Source organism: Haemaphysalis longicornis, unplaced genomic scaffold, assembly GCF_048455015.1.
Source record: "Haemaphysalis longicornis isolate Haplotype H1 unplaced genomic scaffold, Haemaphysalis longicornis Haplotype H1 scaffold_6, whole genome shotgun sequence".
NCBI lineage: Eukaryota > Metazoa > Arthropoda > Arachnida > Ixodida > Ixodidae > Haemaphysalis > Haemaphysalis longicornis.
In genome coordinates, this window is record NW_027526407.1 from 145,749,545 (window position 1) to 145,764,847 (window position 15,303).

Genomic DNA, 15,303 nt, shown 5'->3' on the forward strand with positions numbered 1-15,303 from the left:
CCGAGAACCTGAGACTCTGGGTGCAAGATAGGCCAGGGGTAAGTACTGTGGATCAGGCAGCTCAGCTAGCCGACGAGTTCGTCGCACGTCGAGGTGCGCAGGGGCCGAAAGACGGCCAAAAAGAGTTCAGGCCGAGGCCTGATAAGCCAGGGCCGAAAGGCAGAGCTCCCCGGGAAGACGGTGGGGCAAGCGAAGTCGTTCTCGTGGATAGAGAAACTGGCCACGATAACGAAGATAGAGCAGCAGACGCTGCGGAGCAGCGCAGAAAGAAAGCTTTCGAAGCGCGCAGACAGGCTGCATGTTACAACTGCGGCGAGACGGGACATTTTGCTGCCAGTTGTAAGAAGGGAAAACTAGTCTTTCACGTACTAGATCAGAGTGAGGACAGCAGGCAGTTTCTAGAGCCGTACGTACGGGAGCTAGTCGTCAACGGTAAACCGTGCCGAGTTCTTCGTGACTCCGCGGCGACGGTCGACATGGTCCACCCTTCGTACGTTGAACCGGATCAGCTAACTGGGCAGTGTGTTTGGGTGAAGCCAGCCGTGGGTGCACGAAACGTTCGTCTGCCGATTGCTAAGGTCAGCATCGGAGGTCCGTTTGGTGAACTTGTGACGCACGCAGCAGTATCCCCACAACTACTTCCGGAGTACAAGTACCTATTCTCGAACAGGTCGGATCAGCTGTTAAGGGAAAAGGGGTACAATTTTGAGAAACTGCCGAGGAAAGAACCAGCTGAGCTCGCTGCGAAGAGCTCGAGTAACGATAGGGTCGCCACCTCTGTGAGGAATGGCGAAACTCAGACGGAAAGCGATGATGCGGCATTTCTGGAGGCTCAAGACGGAGGGCAGGGTAAGTACACTGTGTGTAAGGCCCCTACGATGAGCGGAGATGTTTCATCGCCATGTTCGAAGTGCGCTAGTTCACGGGAATCCTTGAAAACGGCTGTCGACCCGAACGCGCGCAGTTCGCGGACAACTGAGCCGTCTTTTGAAACAGGGCAGCCTAGGTGTAGTGTGGTTCTGGCAGGAAGGAAGGAAAACGGAAACACGCTTCGGTCTTCGCGTGCCGAGGTTCTCGCTGAAAGCGCGAGGGACGACGAGGTAGTGACTGTTGGGAACTGCAAGGTGACTAATGGGCTCGTCGTGCCCGTTTCCCTCCCAGCTGATGCTCCCGTCGTTAGGACAACATCAGCTGAGCTAGTTAAGGTTCCGGTGTCGCCTGTGGCTGAACCGAAGTCTGGAACCGACCAACCTAGAGGAGTGAACGTAAACGCGTTCCGAGGTTCGTTTGCCAAACGCGTTCGTAAAAAGGCGAGCAACAAGGAGGTAGCAAAAACTTCAGCGCGTAATTGTGGCGCGTGTTTCAGTGCGAGCAAAGCTGTGAGCTCGCATCGCGCCGAGGGAACGCCGCCTAGAAGCCATGCGCGCCTAACGTATGAACGGGGGAAAATCCCGCTCGCTCCTCCGCGCGCTCGACCTTTGCCGAACAAGACGACCGGTGTCATTTCACGCGGACACAGCAGCGTTGAGAGAACGGCTGCAACTAAAGTGCGATACAGAAAGGGAAAAGCTCAAGGCATTGACGAGAGCTCAAATCGCAGCTCTCGGCGCGAGAAGTGGCCTGTTGACGCCTGACTTTCTCAAATTTCTTTGTTTTTCCTGAAGCAGGTTTCGCCCTTTACGATTACGTCTTTTTTTGTGTGTATGGGACATTTCCAATCACGCGAAATGTCTCCTTTCAAGTTTGTGCACTTGTCTAAAGTACTGCTGGGCTAAAATATAACTAGTGTAGTTAGTTATTAGCGTATTTTTTCGCAACTAAAAGCCTGGTAGATCTTCAGTGTGGATTTGTCTTCGCACTTGCCGGCGATGCGGTTGTGTTTTACTGTGTTGTTCTGTTGCTTGCCTGACCAATCCAGAGACGTTCTTGGGGGAGCCACTACTCGTCCAGTGATCGGCCATGTGAAGCTCCAGCACGGTGTCGTACAGCCCAGGCCTGGAGTCGAGCGTCTGCTGAGCACTTCACTGCGAAAGCATCCCTCCGGACAACGGTTGAAGACCCTTATCCATCGGGATCTCGGACCCCCGGCGGAGAAGCTGTTACGAATCGGCCAGCAACACGTGTTTTTCCGCATCAGCGACCACGTGGGAATCGACCATGTGCGCCCACGTGTCGGTGAATCGTACTTCGTGTCTCGCCATGCCGGGTATCACCTCGCTTTGCAACGTGCTTCCGGCAGCTGCCAGCGCCACACCCTTCAGGCACCTGCCTTGACCTACCCGGCTTAGACGTTTCGCTATCAGCGCGATCAGAGTTGATAGCGCGACCCCGGCACCTTTCAAGGACACTCTCCCCCCTCTCTCGGACGCCACAAGTGGCGAAGATGACTCGCGATCTTGGAAAGACTGTGCGTGTGTGTGTCTATGATTTCGTGGCGTGTTACTCTTGGGGGCGTTTTTTGGGTATAAAAGAAGCAGCACAAACGCTGATAATCATTCCTGTCTGAGCAGCGAATCCATGCGGTCGCTCTGCTCCTGTCCTGTATTGTAACCTCGCCCGTCGGGGCATTGTATGTTTTTTGGCTTCGGCTCACCTCTCGCTATGAAGTAAACAGTTACGTTATCCTACTGCTCTGGACTTCTCTTCACGGCTGCAACACCGGCTGGCCGCTCGCTTCATACACGCTACCCATCGTATGTTGGAGGCCACGGAGAACGGATCGGGTGCCCCCGCCCGGTCGCAACAACTGGTGTCAGCGCTGGGATGACACGGTTGCAACAGTGCTCAAGGACCTTTCCCACGCACGATGTAAGAGAGATCGGGCGCAGGTTCTCAATGCTGGGTGGTTTGCCGGGCTTGGGTATTAGGACCGTCCGGGCCGTCTTCCATTGTGGGGGTAGTTTTCCCGCTTGCCAGCATCGGTTGAAGTACTTTGTGAGGGCGGTGACCGCCCCGTCGTTGAGGTTTCGCAGGGCCTTGTTGGGGACCTGGTCCGGGCCGGCAGCAGATTTGCAGTTGAGTTCCTGCAGCACTGCGTGTACCTCCCATTCTTCGATGTCTTGATCGAGGGTCGGGTTGGCCGCGCCTTGGTATTCTTCGTGTGGTTCGGCTGCTGTGCTGGGCAGGTACTTAGCGTTTATCCGCTTGCCCGTTTCTTCCTCTCCCAGCTCTCCTCTCCCAGCTCTCTCCCAGCTCTCTCAGGAGATGTCGAAGGATTTTCCAGGTTTGACCCTTGTGGAGTTGGCCGTCTGCAGCACTGCATGCCGCGTACCACCTCTGGGTACACAGGTCTTGACTGTACTTCTGGATGGCTCGTCCAAGCTCCGCCACCCGTTTTCGGAGCCTGCGGTTGTGCCGTTGGCGCTTCCACCGACGCTGCATCGACTGTCGCGCTTCTATCATGTGGGCCAGCTTGCTGTCAACTTGCTGTATGTCATCATCAGTGTCCAGCTCTATGGTCGCTTGGGACGCCGCCTGTTTGATGGCTGAGGTCCATTCGTCGATGTCTGCGATGTCCTGTTGCGTGCCTTCCATCACCGAGCGGAAACGGGCCCAGTCCGTAAGCCTGTGCTTGCGCCTTTGTTCTGCTGTGTGGGGCCTGGCGGTCGGTAGCACCAACTCGAGAATATAGTGGTCGCTGCACAGGTTATGTCCTGTATTGCTCCACCTGACATCACCCTTGGTCCTGTCTGACACTCGGACGAAGGACAGGTCCGGGTTGGTATCCCTCGTGGTGGATGTGCCGATTCGGGTAGGGGTTGCCGGGTTCGTGTAGAGGATGAAGCCGGCGTTCGTGGCTTCGTCGAGCAGGTCCCGCCCTTTGACTGTTGTGCGACTGTATCCCAGCTCTTTGTGGGGGGCGTTGAAGTCTCCGCAGATAGCAATTGTTTCGCTCGGAGCCGTCCGTGTCGCTTTGTGCAGGAGAGCCTTGAACTTCTGTTGTCTGTGCGTGGGGTTGCTGTAGACGTTCACGGCCAAATTACTCTGTGTAACGATTACTGAAATGATGCGACAGTATTTGAAAGGCCGTAAATCGCCCCATCTCTGGTGCGGCCTTTCATTTTATTCTCTGGTGTCCGTCTTCATTTTCTTGCAATATATTTTTCGTACTTCACATGCCTGTGGTTTGGTGGAGGGGCTTATGGTTTCACTGGATTTTGTTCTTTTTTTGAAATTTTCTATAGATGGCTCTTCAAGGTGGGGAAATCCAAGTGACGGCCCCTCACATATATACCTCCATCTACGGCAGCAGGGAACAAGTTATTCAGAGGACCTCGGGAAATATCAGCGTGCCCTCATTTTGTGCCTTGTGTACTACATAAATTACGAAGCTTATCTCTGAATTTTTCCAAGTGCCTTTTTTCATGCAGGAAATTATAGATCCCATTTAAAGTGTGTCCAAAAGACAGATTGCAATCGGCCTAGAAACTTGTTAGTGCTGCATAAAAAACGATAACTTGGCGTGGGAATCCTAACTCAGGTGGAACTGTAAACAGGAAGCCAAGAGGCAACTGTAAAGATGGATTCGTAAAGACGAGTGAATTCCAAGTGTAATATTAGACTCTGAGTGAAATGGAAAATGTAGGAAACATAGCCATAAATACTGCTTTGTATGAAACAGTGAATTTGTAATAAATGTTCTTTCTACTTCCCACATTCTGTGTTTTTTCTATGGGGAACCATGACAATAACGCTGTACAGGGAAAGTGCACCTCTGAGAACCATCTTATAAATGTAGCTCAAACTCTAATTCGTCGGAAATTGTTCAATGGCAGTATCCGAACAATTCGAAATACTTTGCATACATCCGTGCAATATTGAGGTAAATAATCTGTATAGTTGGCCATGTTTGTGAAGATGTTCACGCAACATTTATTAAATAGGTTTAATAAGGAAATATGAATAAACCGAATTTAACCTGGAAGACTAAAGCAATTAGGAAACGTCAATTCGCCCAGGAATCCGCACTCATCTAATACTCATTAAGGAATGATAATAACATTGGGGTAGTTCGCAGCTGTGCTTTTTAATAATAGCCCACAGGTGCTTCATAATAATAAATTTGAATGTTCAAAACTACTGATGCCAAACTTCTGGGAATGTGCTCTTGTTAAATGCGAAAACATGTGTGCATGTACTGCAATTCTCTTTTGATAATCATAGCCTAAGTTGTCAGACAAGAATGTTTGGCTTAAGGCTATGTTATCACAGCTTTGGCGTCCTTTTTGAATTATGCTATCAAGTGCATGCTTCCACTAAAGCTTGGTTTCACTAAAGCCTAATGTTGTTTTACTAAAGCTCAAAGTCATGCCCGCAATTTACCAAAAGGCCCATCATGCATGTTTGATACTGGTTTCTTAAACGGCACAAAGCTGATGCAAATATCAAATTTAGTTATGCCTGTTTATAACACTTAAGTGTTGCCAATACTCGCGAAGATTTTTGGGTGACAACTTGGGTAACGATTATCGAACAGGTAATGCAATGCATATATATTAAGACAACATTTTCAATCTTTCTGGCACCGCAATTTTAGGAATTATAAAAGTAACTTTTTTAGCCACAGCCGTGTGGCCGGCAGTTTATTCAAGGGACGAACAAAAGACACCCGACGCAAAAGTTTAGGCGGCGCATTGGACAGCATGGTCGCACATATCGTCTTCCAGTAACGCGATGTTTGTTTACCACGCGGGAAAGGCGCCTTCGGAGTGTCGCCACAGCGGCGCCGGCGAAAGCGCACCTGGCGCGCAACATGACACCTTCCAGGTGTTTGGCCTTGGATGGCGGTAGATGTAACTGATATAAAGGTATCCATGCTGAAAGCTGCAAAGTAACCCATAACTGCGTAACCCTTACGTGTATACGTATATAAAGGTTACGAAGATATAGGTTACATTTGTACCTTATAAATTACAGGTTACAAAAATTCGAAAATGTATACCTCTATTAAGGGTTACACAGCTTAGAGTGTACTACTACTACTACTAGATGATTCGGGCGAAAAGGAAAGGAAGTGCACTGTGGATATTATAGTTCACTGGCAAGTGCACTGGGGGAAGCCCATCGAGGGGCTCACTTGCATACAACCCAGTGCGGGGGGGGGGGGAGGGCAAGCAGGAGGGGTGAAAGATTAGAGAGGAGAAACGGTGGTAAGCGAGATGGGTAATCTACAGAAGGAAAGCGTGGAACCTCTGCGCAAAACTAGGCGTCTTTTCTCGGCGGTGGCCTGGCGACAAGCGATTGCTTCATCAGACAGACAGACAGACAGACAGACAGACAGACAGACAGACAGACAGACAGACAGACAGACAGACAGACAAACCAAAACGTTGAGGTTTAGGTAGCCTAAAAAATTAACAGTGGCTTAACTCGAGTGTGCCAGGATATACGTACGTGCACATGAGCTAAGGACCAGCTGGCTATTCTTAGCTTTCCTGGTTGTCTGGGATTAGCTTGATCATCATGCTCACTGCTGCTTGAATGGCACACACACGGTAACCGCATTATGCGACACATGTATATTTATCAAGCGGCTCCGGCGCAGCGTCACCAATCGCCCCGGAGCTAAGCTGGTTCCACAGGCACGCACTGGTGTTGCTGCAACGCACGAGACATCGGTTCCACACCTTGCCACCCCTCGCATGATCATCATATCGACCGGGCCGCCACGTGCGGAACGGAGATCGGCAAAGACGCTGGGCGCGTAAGGTGTGTCAGAGACGCCGGACAGCGAGCAACGTTCCGTGTGCCGTGTGACGTCCCTGCTCCTCGCGCATGCACAGCACGACTCTCCAGAAGCCACGCGAAACTGCTCAACCTCGGCCAGTGTAGCTCATCAGTTCGTGTAGCGCCAACACGAAGTCATGGATTACCGCTACCAACCAGCCCAAACCCTAACTCAGTGTAGCTCACGTTACAAAATAATATCACCTTTAGGAAACGCAACTCAGAAGTAGCAATAATACGTAAGTCATGCGGCACTTACTGGGCGCGCAGAATCACTAAATTGCTGTAACTGAATCCCTCACCTCTACTCGTTATGGGAGTAGCAAGAGCGGAGGTGCAGAAAGTGAGGGTGGGAGCTCTGCCACAGGCGAAAGGGAGTTGTATGGCGGGACGGCAGTAACATGTTATCTCTCCCCGCCATTTGCAGCGGAGGAAGCAGAGACGGGGCCAATTTTTTTATCTCAGTACGTTCGTGCACGTCTCAAGCATATTCGGAGTCAGAAGTGATTTTATTTTTCCATTAACTGGGTTACAAAATGTGTGTTTACAGATGTCGGTTCCATAGTCAGGGACAGAGTCAGGACGTCTTATAGTAGTGAAGGTAGAAAAATTATATAAAGCAGCAAACAGTCGTAGCGAGAGCAAGCAGTGAAATACTACACGGGGAACACAAAGAATGCGACCAAAGAAGAGTAATCAAAAAGAAACAAAGGCGAAAATTCCAGAGACAATGTAGTATTAGTAAAGCTTGAGAACTCTCCTTTAACTCTACCTTTTTTCACACTCGGATATAGGGGTATAAACGATTGTGATCTAGGAGATCTTTATTAAGATCTTAATTCGAGAGCACTTCGGGAAATGAATGATACCTGTGCCAGAAGTATCAAAACATACAAAAAACATACAAAAACAAAACTTTTTGCAGAAACGGAACGTACCCCACATGGGCAAAGGCATACTACGAGAGCACGGTGCGACTCACGGGTGACTACGTATACGTGGACAAGATACGGATCCACACGGACTACGCCAGCAGGACCTTCAGGAATGACATCGCCCTGATGACCGTAAGAGCATGTGCAGCATGGTGTAGCAGTAGACTGATCGTGTTGCTGCTTTAACTAGATTTAGTATTTCATACTCAAGTGCAAACTAAACAAGTTGACGCATTGTGCCATAAGCTTCTCTGGTGATTCTAGCTGCTTCCTCACGGCGGTAGTAAACTGAATTTTAAATACAGAGCATTTCTTTAACTCACGATGTCACCCGGCGTTGTCGGCGTGCCTCGGCGTCCGCAACAGCCGTTCCAGGTGCGCCCTCTCCCCCACTCCTCCTCTCCCGCATCACGCTACCCTCCTCGCTCTCAACAATAGGTCCAAACCCCTCCCCCTACACTATATAAAAAAAAATAATACTTACCGGCGCCTGGTTTCGATCCCACGACCCTGCGGGCGGAACGCAAGGTACATGGTGCTCTACCCACTGCGCCACAAAGCCGACACAGAATGGAAGGCTACGAACGCGCCTTATATCCTTGACTCATTCAAACTACGTCAAGAAGCTGCTGATACAACGCATTCACTACCTATGGGCGGAACGCGAGGTACATGGTGCTGTTCTCACTGCGCCACAAAATCGACACAGAATCAAAGGCTACGAACGCGCCTTATATCCTTGACTCATTCAAACTATGTCAAGAAGCTGCTGGTACAACGCATTCACTACCACCAACTCCCCAAACACAAAACGTTAACGCAATACACCCACCCCCTATGCGACGCATTTACTCGAGTCCCCCTCGCGGGGAGATGGGCCCTTTTTTGCATTGTTTTATTTTGCCACACGGAACAGATGACGGTGTATGGTGAGATGATGATGAGGAAGGTGATCAGATACACACGAAAAGGTTTTATTTGCGGATTAAGCACACTATAGAACGATGTTGGGACCTGTTTGTCTGAGTAATGTGAGGGGCTGCCTTAAGCGTTGTGCTAGACGTAGCCGAAGCTACTTGCACACGAGCTAAAATAATGCGGAAATATAATACTATGTGCATTTGTAAGAATGTTTTCATGAAAACGGTTCATCACGTAAAAGTCTTTAAAGTATTATGTGCCTCAAAGACAAGCTCACCCTTTACATGGGTAAACTGCAACAAGACCACCAAGTTAGGGCTTACTGGTTTCACAGAAGTTATTTCAATTTTTTAAGTGCAATGCACTTCTTAAGCGACCCTGAACCTGCGTCCACCGGCGATGTCCGCGCACGTGGAGATGGGCGCGCGCAGCCTGGCCGCTGACATGGCACATACCCACATGGGGGATTGGCCAGGAATCTCCTCGTCTTCCTTGGCAACGGGGGGAGATGGGCGCGCGCTGCCTGGCCGCTGACATGGCACATACCCACGTGGGGGATTGGCCAAGAATCGGGCGTGAGAAGGGCTAATGCACCTGCTTAAAGGAGTACTGACACGAAATTTCAAAGCTGAGATCCGCTATAGCAATCAAGTACAACGACAACACAAATAGGTGTCTGTGAATAAATGCATCTTTCTTTCTTAATAGTTGTGTGTGTGTGTGTGTGTGTGTGATCTCTCTTTCGCGAACATTACCGAACCGCGCAAATTCAACTCGTGCATTCACACTTTCACATTCTTCCCCTCGGGGAAATGCGGGGAATTTTTATGTTTTTAATGCCGCAAATATTTTTAAAAATGCTAGTACCACGTTAAAAATTCCCCGCATTTCCCCGAGGGGAAGAATGTGAAAGTGCGAATGCAGGAGTTGAATTTGCGCGGTTCGGTAATGTTCGCGAAAGAGAGATCACACACACACACAACTACAAAGAAAGAAAGATGCATTTATTCACAGACACCTATTTGTGTTGTCGTTGTACTTGATTGCTAGAGCGGATCTCAGCTTTGAAATTTCGTGTCAGTACTCCTTTAAGCGGGTGCATTAGCCCTTCTCACGCCTGATTCCTGGCCAATCCCCCACGTGGGTATGTGCCATGCACAGACACCTATTTGTGTTGTCGTTGTACTTGATTGCTAGAGCGGATCTCAGCTTTGAAATTTCGTGTCAGTACTCCTTTAAGCGGGTGCATTAACCCTTCTCACGCGCGATTCCTGGCCAATCCCCCACGTGAATATGTGCCATGTCAGCGGCCAGGCAGCGCGCGCCCGTCTCCCCCCGTTGCCAAGGAAGACGAGGAGCGCGCGCACCCGCAGTTGTTGCTATGTGGACGGACGGCGGTCACCGGAATTCAGGGTCGCTTATAAAGTGCATTCGCACTTAATAACAAAGCTCCAACGGCATATCTATATGAATTGCACTACTCGTGTTATTTCCATGTAGTAACCGATGGATATTTTTCGATGTTTTTGGGTCAGCTACACAAGTTGTCATACGACGGAGTGAATCAATTGTTTAATTCGGAATTACCGCATACAACCAGCTTTAGCTTTCCTTCCTAGAGAAAGTTGAGAGAAGAGGGAAAGCGTTCTGGCATCAAAACTGCGTCAAACGTGCGTCATAACCTTCGGCAAAAGTGCGTCCAACCTTCGCTAAAACTGCGTTTTATCGGCCATCACACCTTCAAAGACCGAAATCGCAACCGAACAACGAACCAATGCGACCATTTTTCGCGCACTATGTAAACGAATCCACGTACGATCGAAATGTATCCCGATATGTAATTTCTGCGATAAAGGTATGCTATCGTATTCCTTTTTTATGATCGGTGCGGGAATTATCTTTTCTAGAACCATATTTTTTTTTCGCGATTTTCGAGTAACTGCTTTGACACAAAGAGATCGCAGTTTCACACAATCACCGTGTGTCCAGAGAACTTATCAGAGCTTCTCGGACGACCAATCGGTCTATGAGGAAATGTATTAATTCTTTGGCACGACGCTGTCGGCCCCACTAAGAAAGTTTTCGCTTTAACAAAGGCATATCGACGACTGACACTGCAGCTTTCTCTCGACTACATTAGAGTTTTGTTTTACTTTTTATGAAAAAATGTTAGGATTCATTCAATGTTATCGCATAGCATTCAATGGAACTGATTTACTCATTTATGAATGCACCGAGATTGAACAGCACTCTACGGAAGCTAATGTTTGCAAAACTGCCTAAATGGGTTACTCCTACAGTGTAGAGACGTGGTGCTTACGACTTTGAGCTTGTTCGCACAATTATGCCCTGGCAATATATACATGAGAGTAGGTTCTGAGACGGTGTTTGTGTATAGAATATCCACCTGTTCTAAAGGAAACATTTGTCTCAGTCGTGTCCAAAATAGGAACGGGAATGTTCATGCCAGCTTCCTGGTACGCTGGCTCCCATTAGAATGTCGGTAGGTGCGAACTTTGTTACTTTTGTGTAATTGTTTCTGTCTGTGCAAGAGCGGTACACGCCGCTCACCGAACGTAACTGTACGATTTGTGGTATAAATGAAGTATTTTTCAGGTGAATACACTTGCTAAGCATTTCAATTGTTGATCGTGGCGTTCAACGCTTCCAAGCTGCATTCCGGCTATCAGGCCAACCGTAATTGAGAGCTCCTAAATAATTTCGAACAGCTCCTAATCTTTAAGGTGCGCCGAAATTTGGAGGCACGTACGTTTTCGTTTTCCGCCTTCATCAGAAAAGCAGCCACCGCGGTCGCGATCAAGCCCGCGTCCTTAGGGTCAACAGCGCAAACGCTAAAATGTTTAAAGGCATATCGAAACGTTTTCTTGAACATCTGACTTCATTTTCGAGAATTATAAATGGAGGATTTCAGTAGCTCGGTTCTGCGTCCACCAGGCAAGAGTTACGTTAAAAACCCGAGCAGATATCTGATATCGGGCTTGCCAAAAGTGTTCCGTCTGTCCGACTCTCCCAAGGGTAAATTAACAAAGGTCAACGCTAATATTAGACATTGTGAATAAAACACCTTCTACGCTGAGCCAACCACGGAATTCCATTCCGCGCTGGCGGCAGCCTGCAGCTTTCAAGGTGCTTCTAATCACTTGGTTCCAACCGCGCTATCAGAGAAGGGGTGAGTTTGGCACTTACCCCGGTATTCTGAGTCGTTTTTCCACTCAAGCCTCCAGTGGAGGAGTTCTTGGAAATCGGTTTCGTCATGCATAATCATTGCGGAATCTGCATAATCCGCTCAGCGAGTGGAGGGAGCAAATGGAGGGGGGGAGGTGCAAAGAAAACAGCCGTTAGAATATGTTGGACAAGTGGAAAAAGGCGGGTTATGGAAGAAAAAACCGTCGCTGTACGAATCTCCTCACTTTTAATCACTGCAGGAATCGCAGCTGTGTCAGTTGCAGGCAGTCTAAACTCGCGCTTTCCTATCATCATCATCGTCATCATTGTCTTTCTCTCAACTAAGCTTTATATTAACTGCTCTACCTCGCTTTCTATTCGCTTGCGATTTTCATGAGCAAGCGTGAACGTAATGCCGAACTCCGGAGTGACACCCGGTTCTTCTGTGTACTTTTCGAATCTTAAAGGGGCACTGACACAAAAATTTTGCATCTTGTTTTTTTTTTTTTTTTTTGTTGCGATAAGTAGCTAGTGACCTACTTATAACCTGTAGAAACCTCATTTGCTTCAGCGTGCGACGGTTGTTTAATTAGAGGCATTTTCAATGCGGCCAGTCGTAGTTTCGGTTTCAGCGAGTGCCGCGAAACGATGGATTTTGAGGATTTTGTGTGAACAAACCTGACCACGTGACCGTCGGAGGGATATCACAGAGCAGAGCCGCCGTAGCACTGTCGAATCCGCATCGACGGCAGTTTCTGCGAATGCCCCCACGTACTGATCTCGTGAGGCGCTTAATTAAAAAGCGACCGTGGGTGTGACGCAGGCGCTGCGAGTGCAAATGCTACCGCGGCTAAAGAACGACGCGCGACGCTCGAGACGGTGGGTGGCAAGACGCGCGCTGGGAGCAGCCGGCCGGTCTGCCTACAGGTCCGCCTACAGATGTGTTCGGCTTAGCACTGCGGCGGATATTCGAGTGCCGCTCTCGTAAGCGGTGCAGATGAGAATTTTTAATGCAACCCGCCATCGCATCATTAACTCCTTTCTCATGTAAGCCACCATGGTCGGGACTTGGCGACAATTTCGTGCAGAGGTAACAAGCTATCACTCGAGCTACCTGCGCCGGCCTGGGCCACTTCGCGGCCGTGGCCGCCGCCTGCACAGCGACCGTGCGGCTAGCTCAGTTGGCTTTTCGTGCCTCCGGCGCATTTTCGCATCCAATGGTAATAAACAGTAATAGAAACAGAGTGCCTGGAATCGCTGTAGAACTTTGGTCGCGGCCAGCTGCCCGATGAGCTGACGAAATCACGGCGCCTCCGCCACCGCCGCCAACGATCGGGTCGTTCGTTCTCGAAAGCAGAAGCTCCGTCCTCCGGCCCTCCGATTGGAGCGGCGAGCCGGGCGAGCCGGCGAAAGACGCCGGCAGTGCGTAAGCGGCAAACACAAACTCGTTACGTGTTTGGATGTTGTTTATTTACCCAATATCCTCGGGATGTCGATTGCGCGTGGTCCTCTGCTGGCTGCTCGGTTGCGTTTCGCACACTTTAAAATTGATTTTAAATATGTTCTAGGCTGTATTCGCCGCTGATATTTTGCAGATGATGTATATGTGTTCCCACCAATCTATCTCCGAAGTTATCTCGCCTTCAAAATTTTGTGTCAGTGCCCCTTTAACATGGTTTCTGCCGTTATCTGCGGTCGACTCTTCCTTGATGCTCAAGGCTGCAAAATTTCGAGAAATAAGTGCCATGCGTAATTCGACGAACACCTATTTCAGAGCCACTCTGGCACTCTATGCATGTCAGATGACTGGTAATTGCCCTCCCTGCGTTCGCATCTCGGCGGCACAGCCCGGAAACTTGTCTCCTTCCTTATGCAGGTTGAAAAACCACTGGAGTTTACGCGCTATACGAAGCCCGTCTGCGTCCCGACAAGCTCTGTCAACGTCACAGACACCCGTGTCACGGTGCCCGGCTGGGGGAGACTCAACACAAGTAAGTCGGTTTTTGATGGCGCAGAAAGCCTCAACGCATGTTTTTCATCTGGGGTAGCAATGTGCGGAAATTTGTATCAGGTGGTTTTGGCAGGCGGGTATGCTTTCATTACCTACATCCATCTTACACTCTGCATTTCCGTCAGAATAAGTCTGCCTTCATGTTTATTTCTTTATTTATTTATTTATTTATTTATTTATTTAATACTGCGCTCGGACTTGGGGATATCAGATGGCGGGCCCAAATGTTGAGCAGACATTAAAAGCAAACAAATAATGCACAGGTACACAAAAGTGAAGCAATGTATCAGAATAGCAATTAGGACAGACAAGATGTAAAAAAATGTATTGTTCGGGGCAAAAATACGGGAGTAGAGCTGTTGTTATGCGTGGGAGAGTAAGTAATTAACAATTGGTTTTTCTCATCTAGTGACATGCCTTGATAAAAAAGGTTAATGAGTCCGAAATGACAAACTTATAGTTACATTCTGGAATTTTGTTGATGAATGAACATTTTCTTTGAGTTATTTGAGTTATACAGTCGCTATGTTTAAAAATGCAGGCGCAGAGAGGCTCCCAATGGTTTAATATATAAATTTAGGCCCCTTGGTTGTGAATGCTCTGAAGTTTTTTGTTATTATTTCTTGGGAAAGGGACCGAAATTAAGGGTGCATTGGCAAATAATGGCAAAATCTGTGCTTTATGTACCGTCACCGGAGCATTGGATGCATTAAATATTGAAGGCAATCACAAAACCAGGAGCTTACGGTTACAAATATCACGACATAATGGATATGTTTAGTTCAAACTAATAATTGATGATCTGTAGGTCAAGGTAATTGTAACAGGTTGGTGCATGGAATAATTGAAGGCCACTATATTTTCCCTCTCTGTAACCTTCATGAACACTTTTTTCCGAAGTAATATCCATTTGTCATGAATAACAACAGGGAACAATCTCGCTGAGGTGTCATTTAAACTAGTTTGGTTAGGAGTTCAGTATAGTTACGTTTAAAAAATGCCATAGTCAAGGTGGAATGCCTTTACAGGAATGTGTCACAGACTGAACCTAAAAACCGAAAAAAAATATAGACGGTGTACTTAAACACTGTTACGTGCTTTGAATGCCACAGCCCTGTGGCTCTCCCAGTATATATCAAAGACGTCTCCGTTGTGACCTCGCGTGAGTGTCTTGCCGTTTGCATAAAGCTACATTCTACGGATGTGCAGCTTCTCATTACGCCATTCCGAATAGTCTGAGGTATGATAAACAATGCAGACGAAAAAATTCAAGCGAAAAAGCAGACACGAGGATAATTTAAGAGTTTGTGAAGCACTTCAGAGGAGCCATGACGGGTGCCTGATCGTTCCGCCTTCGTTCCATGGTTTACTTTACGGCGGAGGTGTTTCTGGCTGGACATTTCTGTTCTGGGAATTTTTGTTCTACGCCCATAAAAAGTGCCACGTGGCCAATTGAACTTTACTTACGTGCCGCTGAAGCACAAAGCGATCCATTGCGCGAGATTTTCGTGTGTGTGCGTAGTT

At 48.4% G+C, this 15,303-nt stretch overlaps 1 protein-coding gene across 1 annotated transcript in view; it reads left to right on the top strand.

Annotated features, from left to right (window-relative positions):
• The window catches only part of LOC144143288 (transmembrane protease serine 11D-like), a 73,429-nt gene that overhangs the window by 29,490 nt on the left and 28,636 nt on the right, over positions 1-15,303 (top strand). The window contains exons 3-4 of the mRNA XM_077675062.1: positions 7,652-7,793; positions 13,645-13,759. Coding sequence (XP_077531188.1) covers positions 7,652-7,793; positions 13,645-13,759 — 257 coding nt within the window. The remainder of the gene's footprint in view (positions 1-7,651; positions 7,794-13,644; positions 13,760-15,303) is intronic.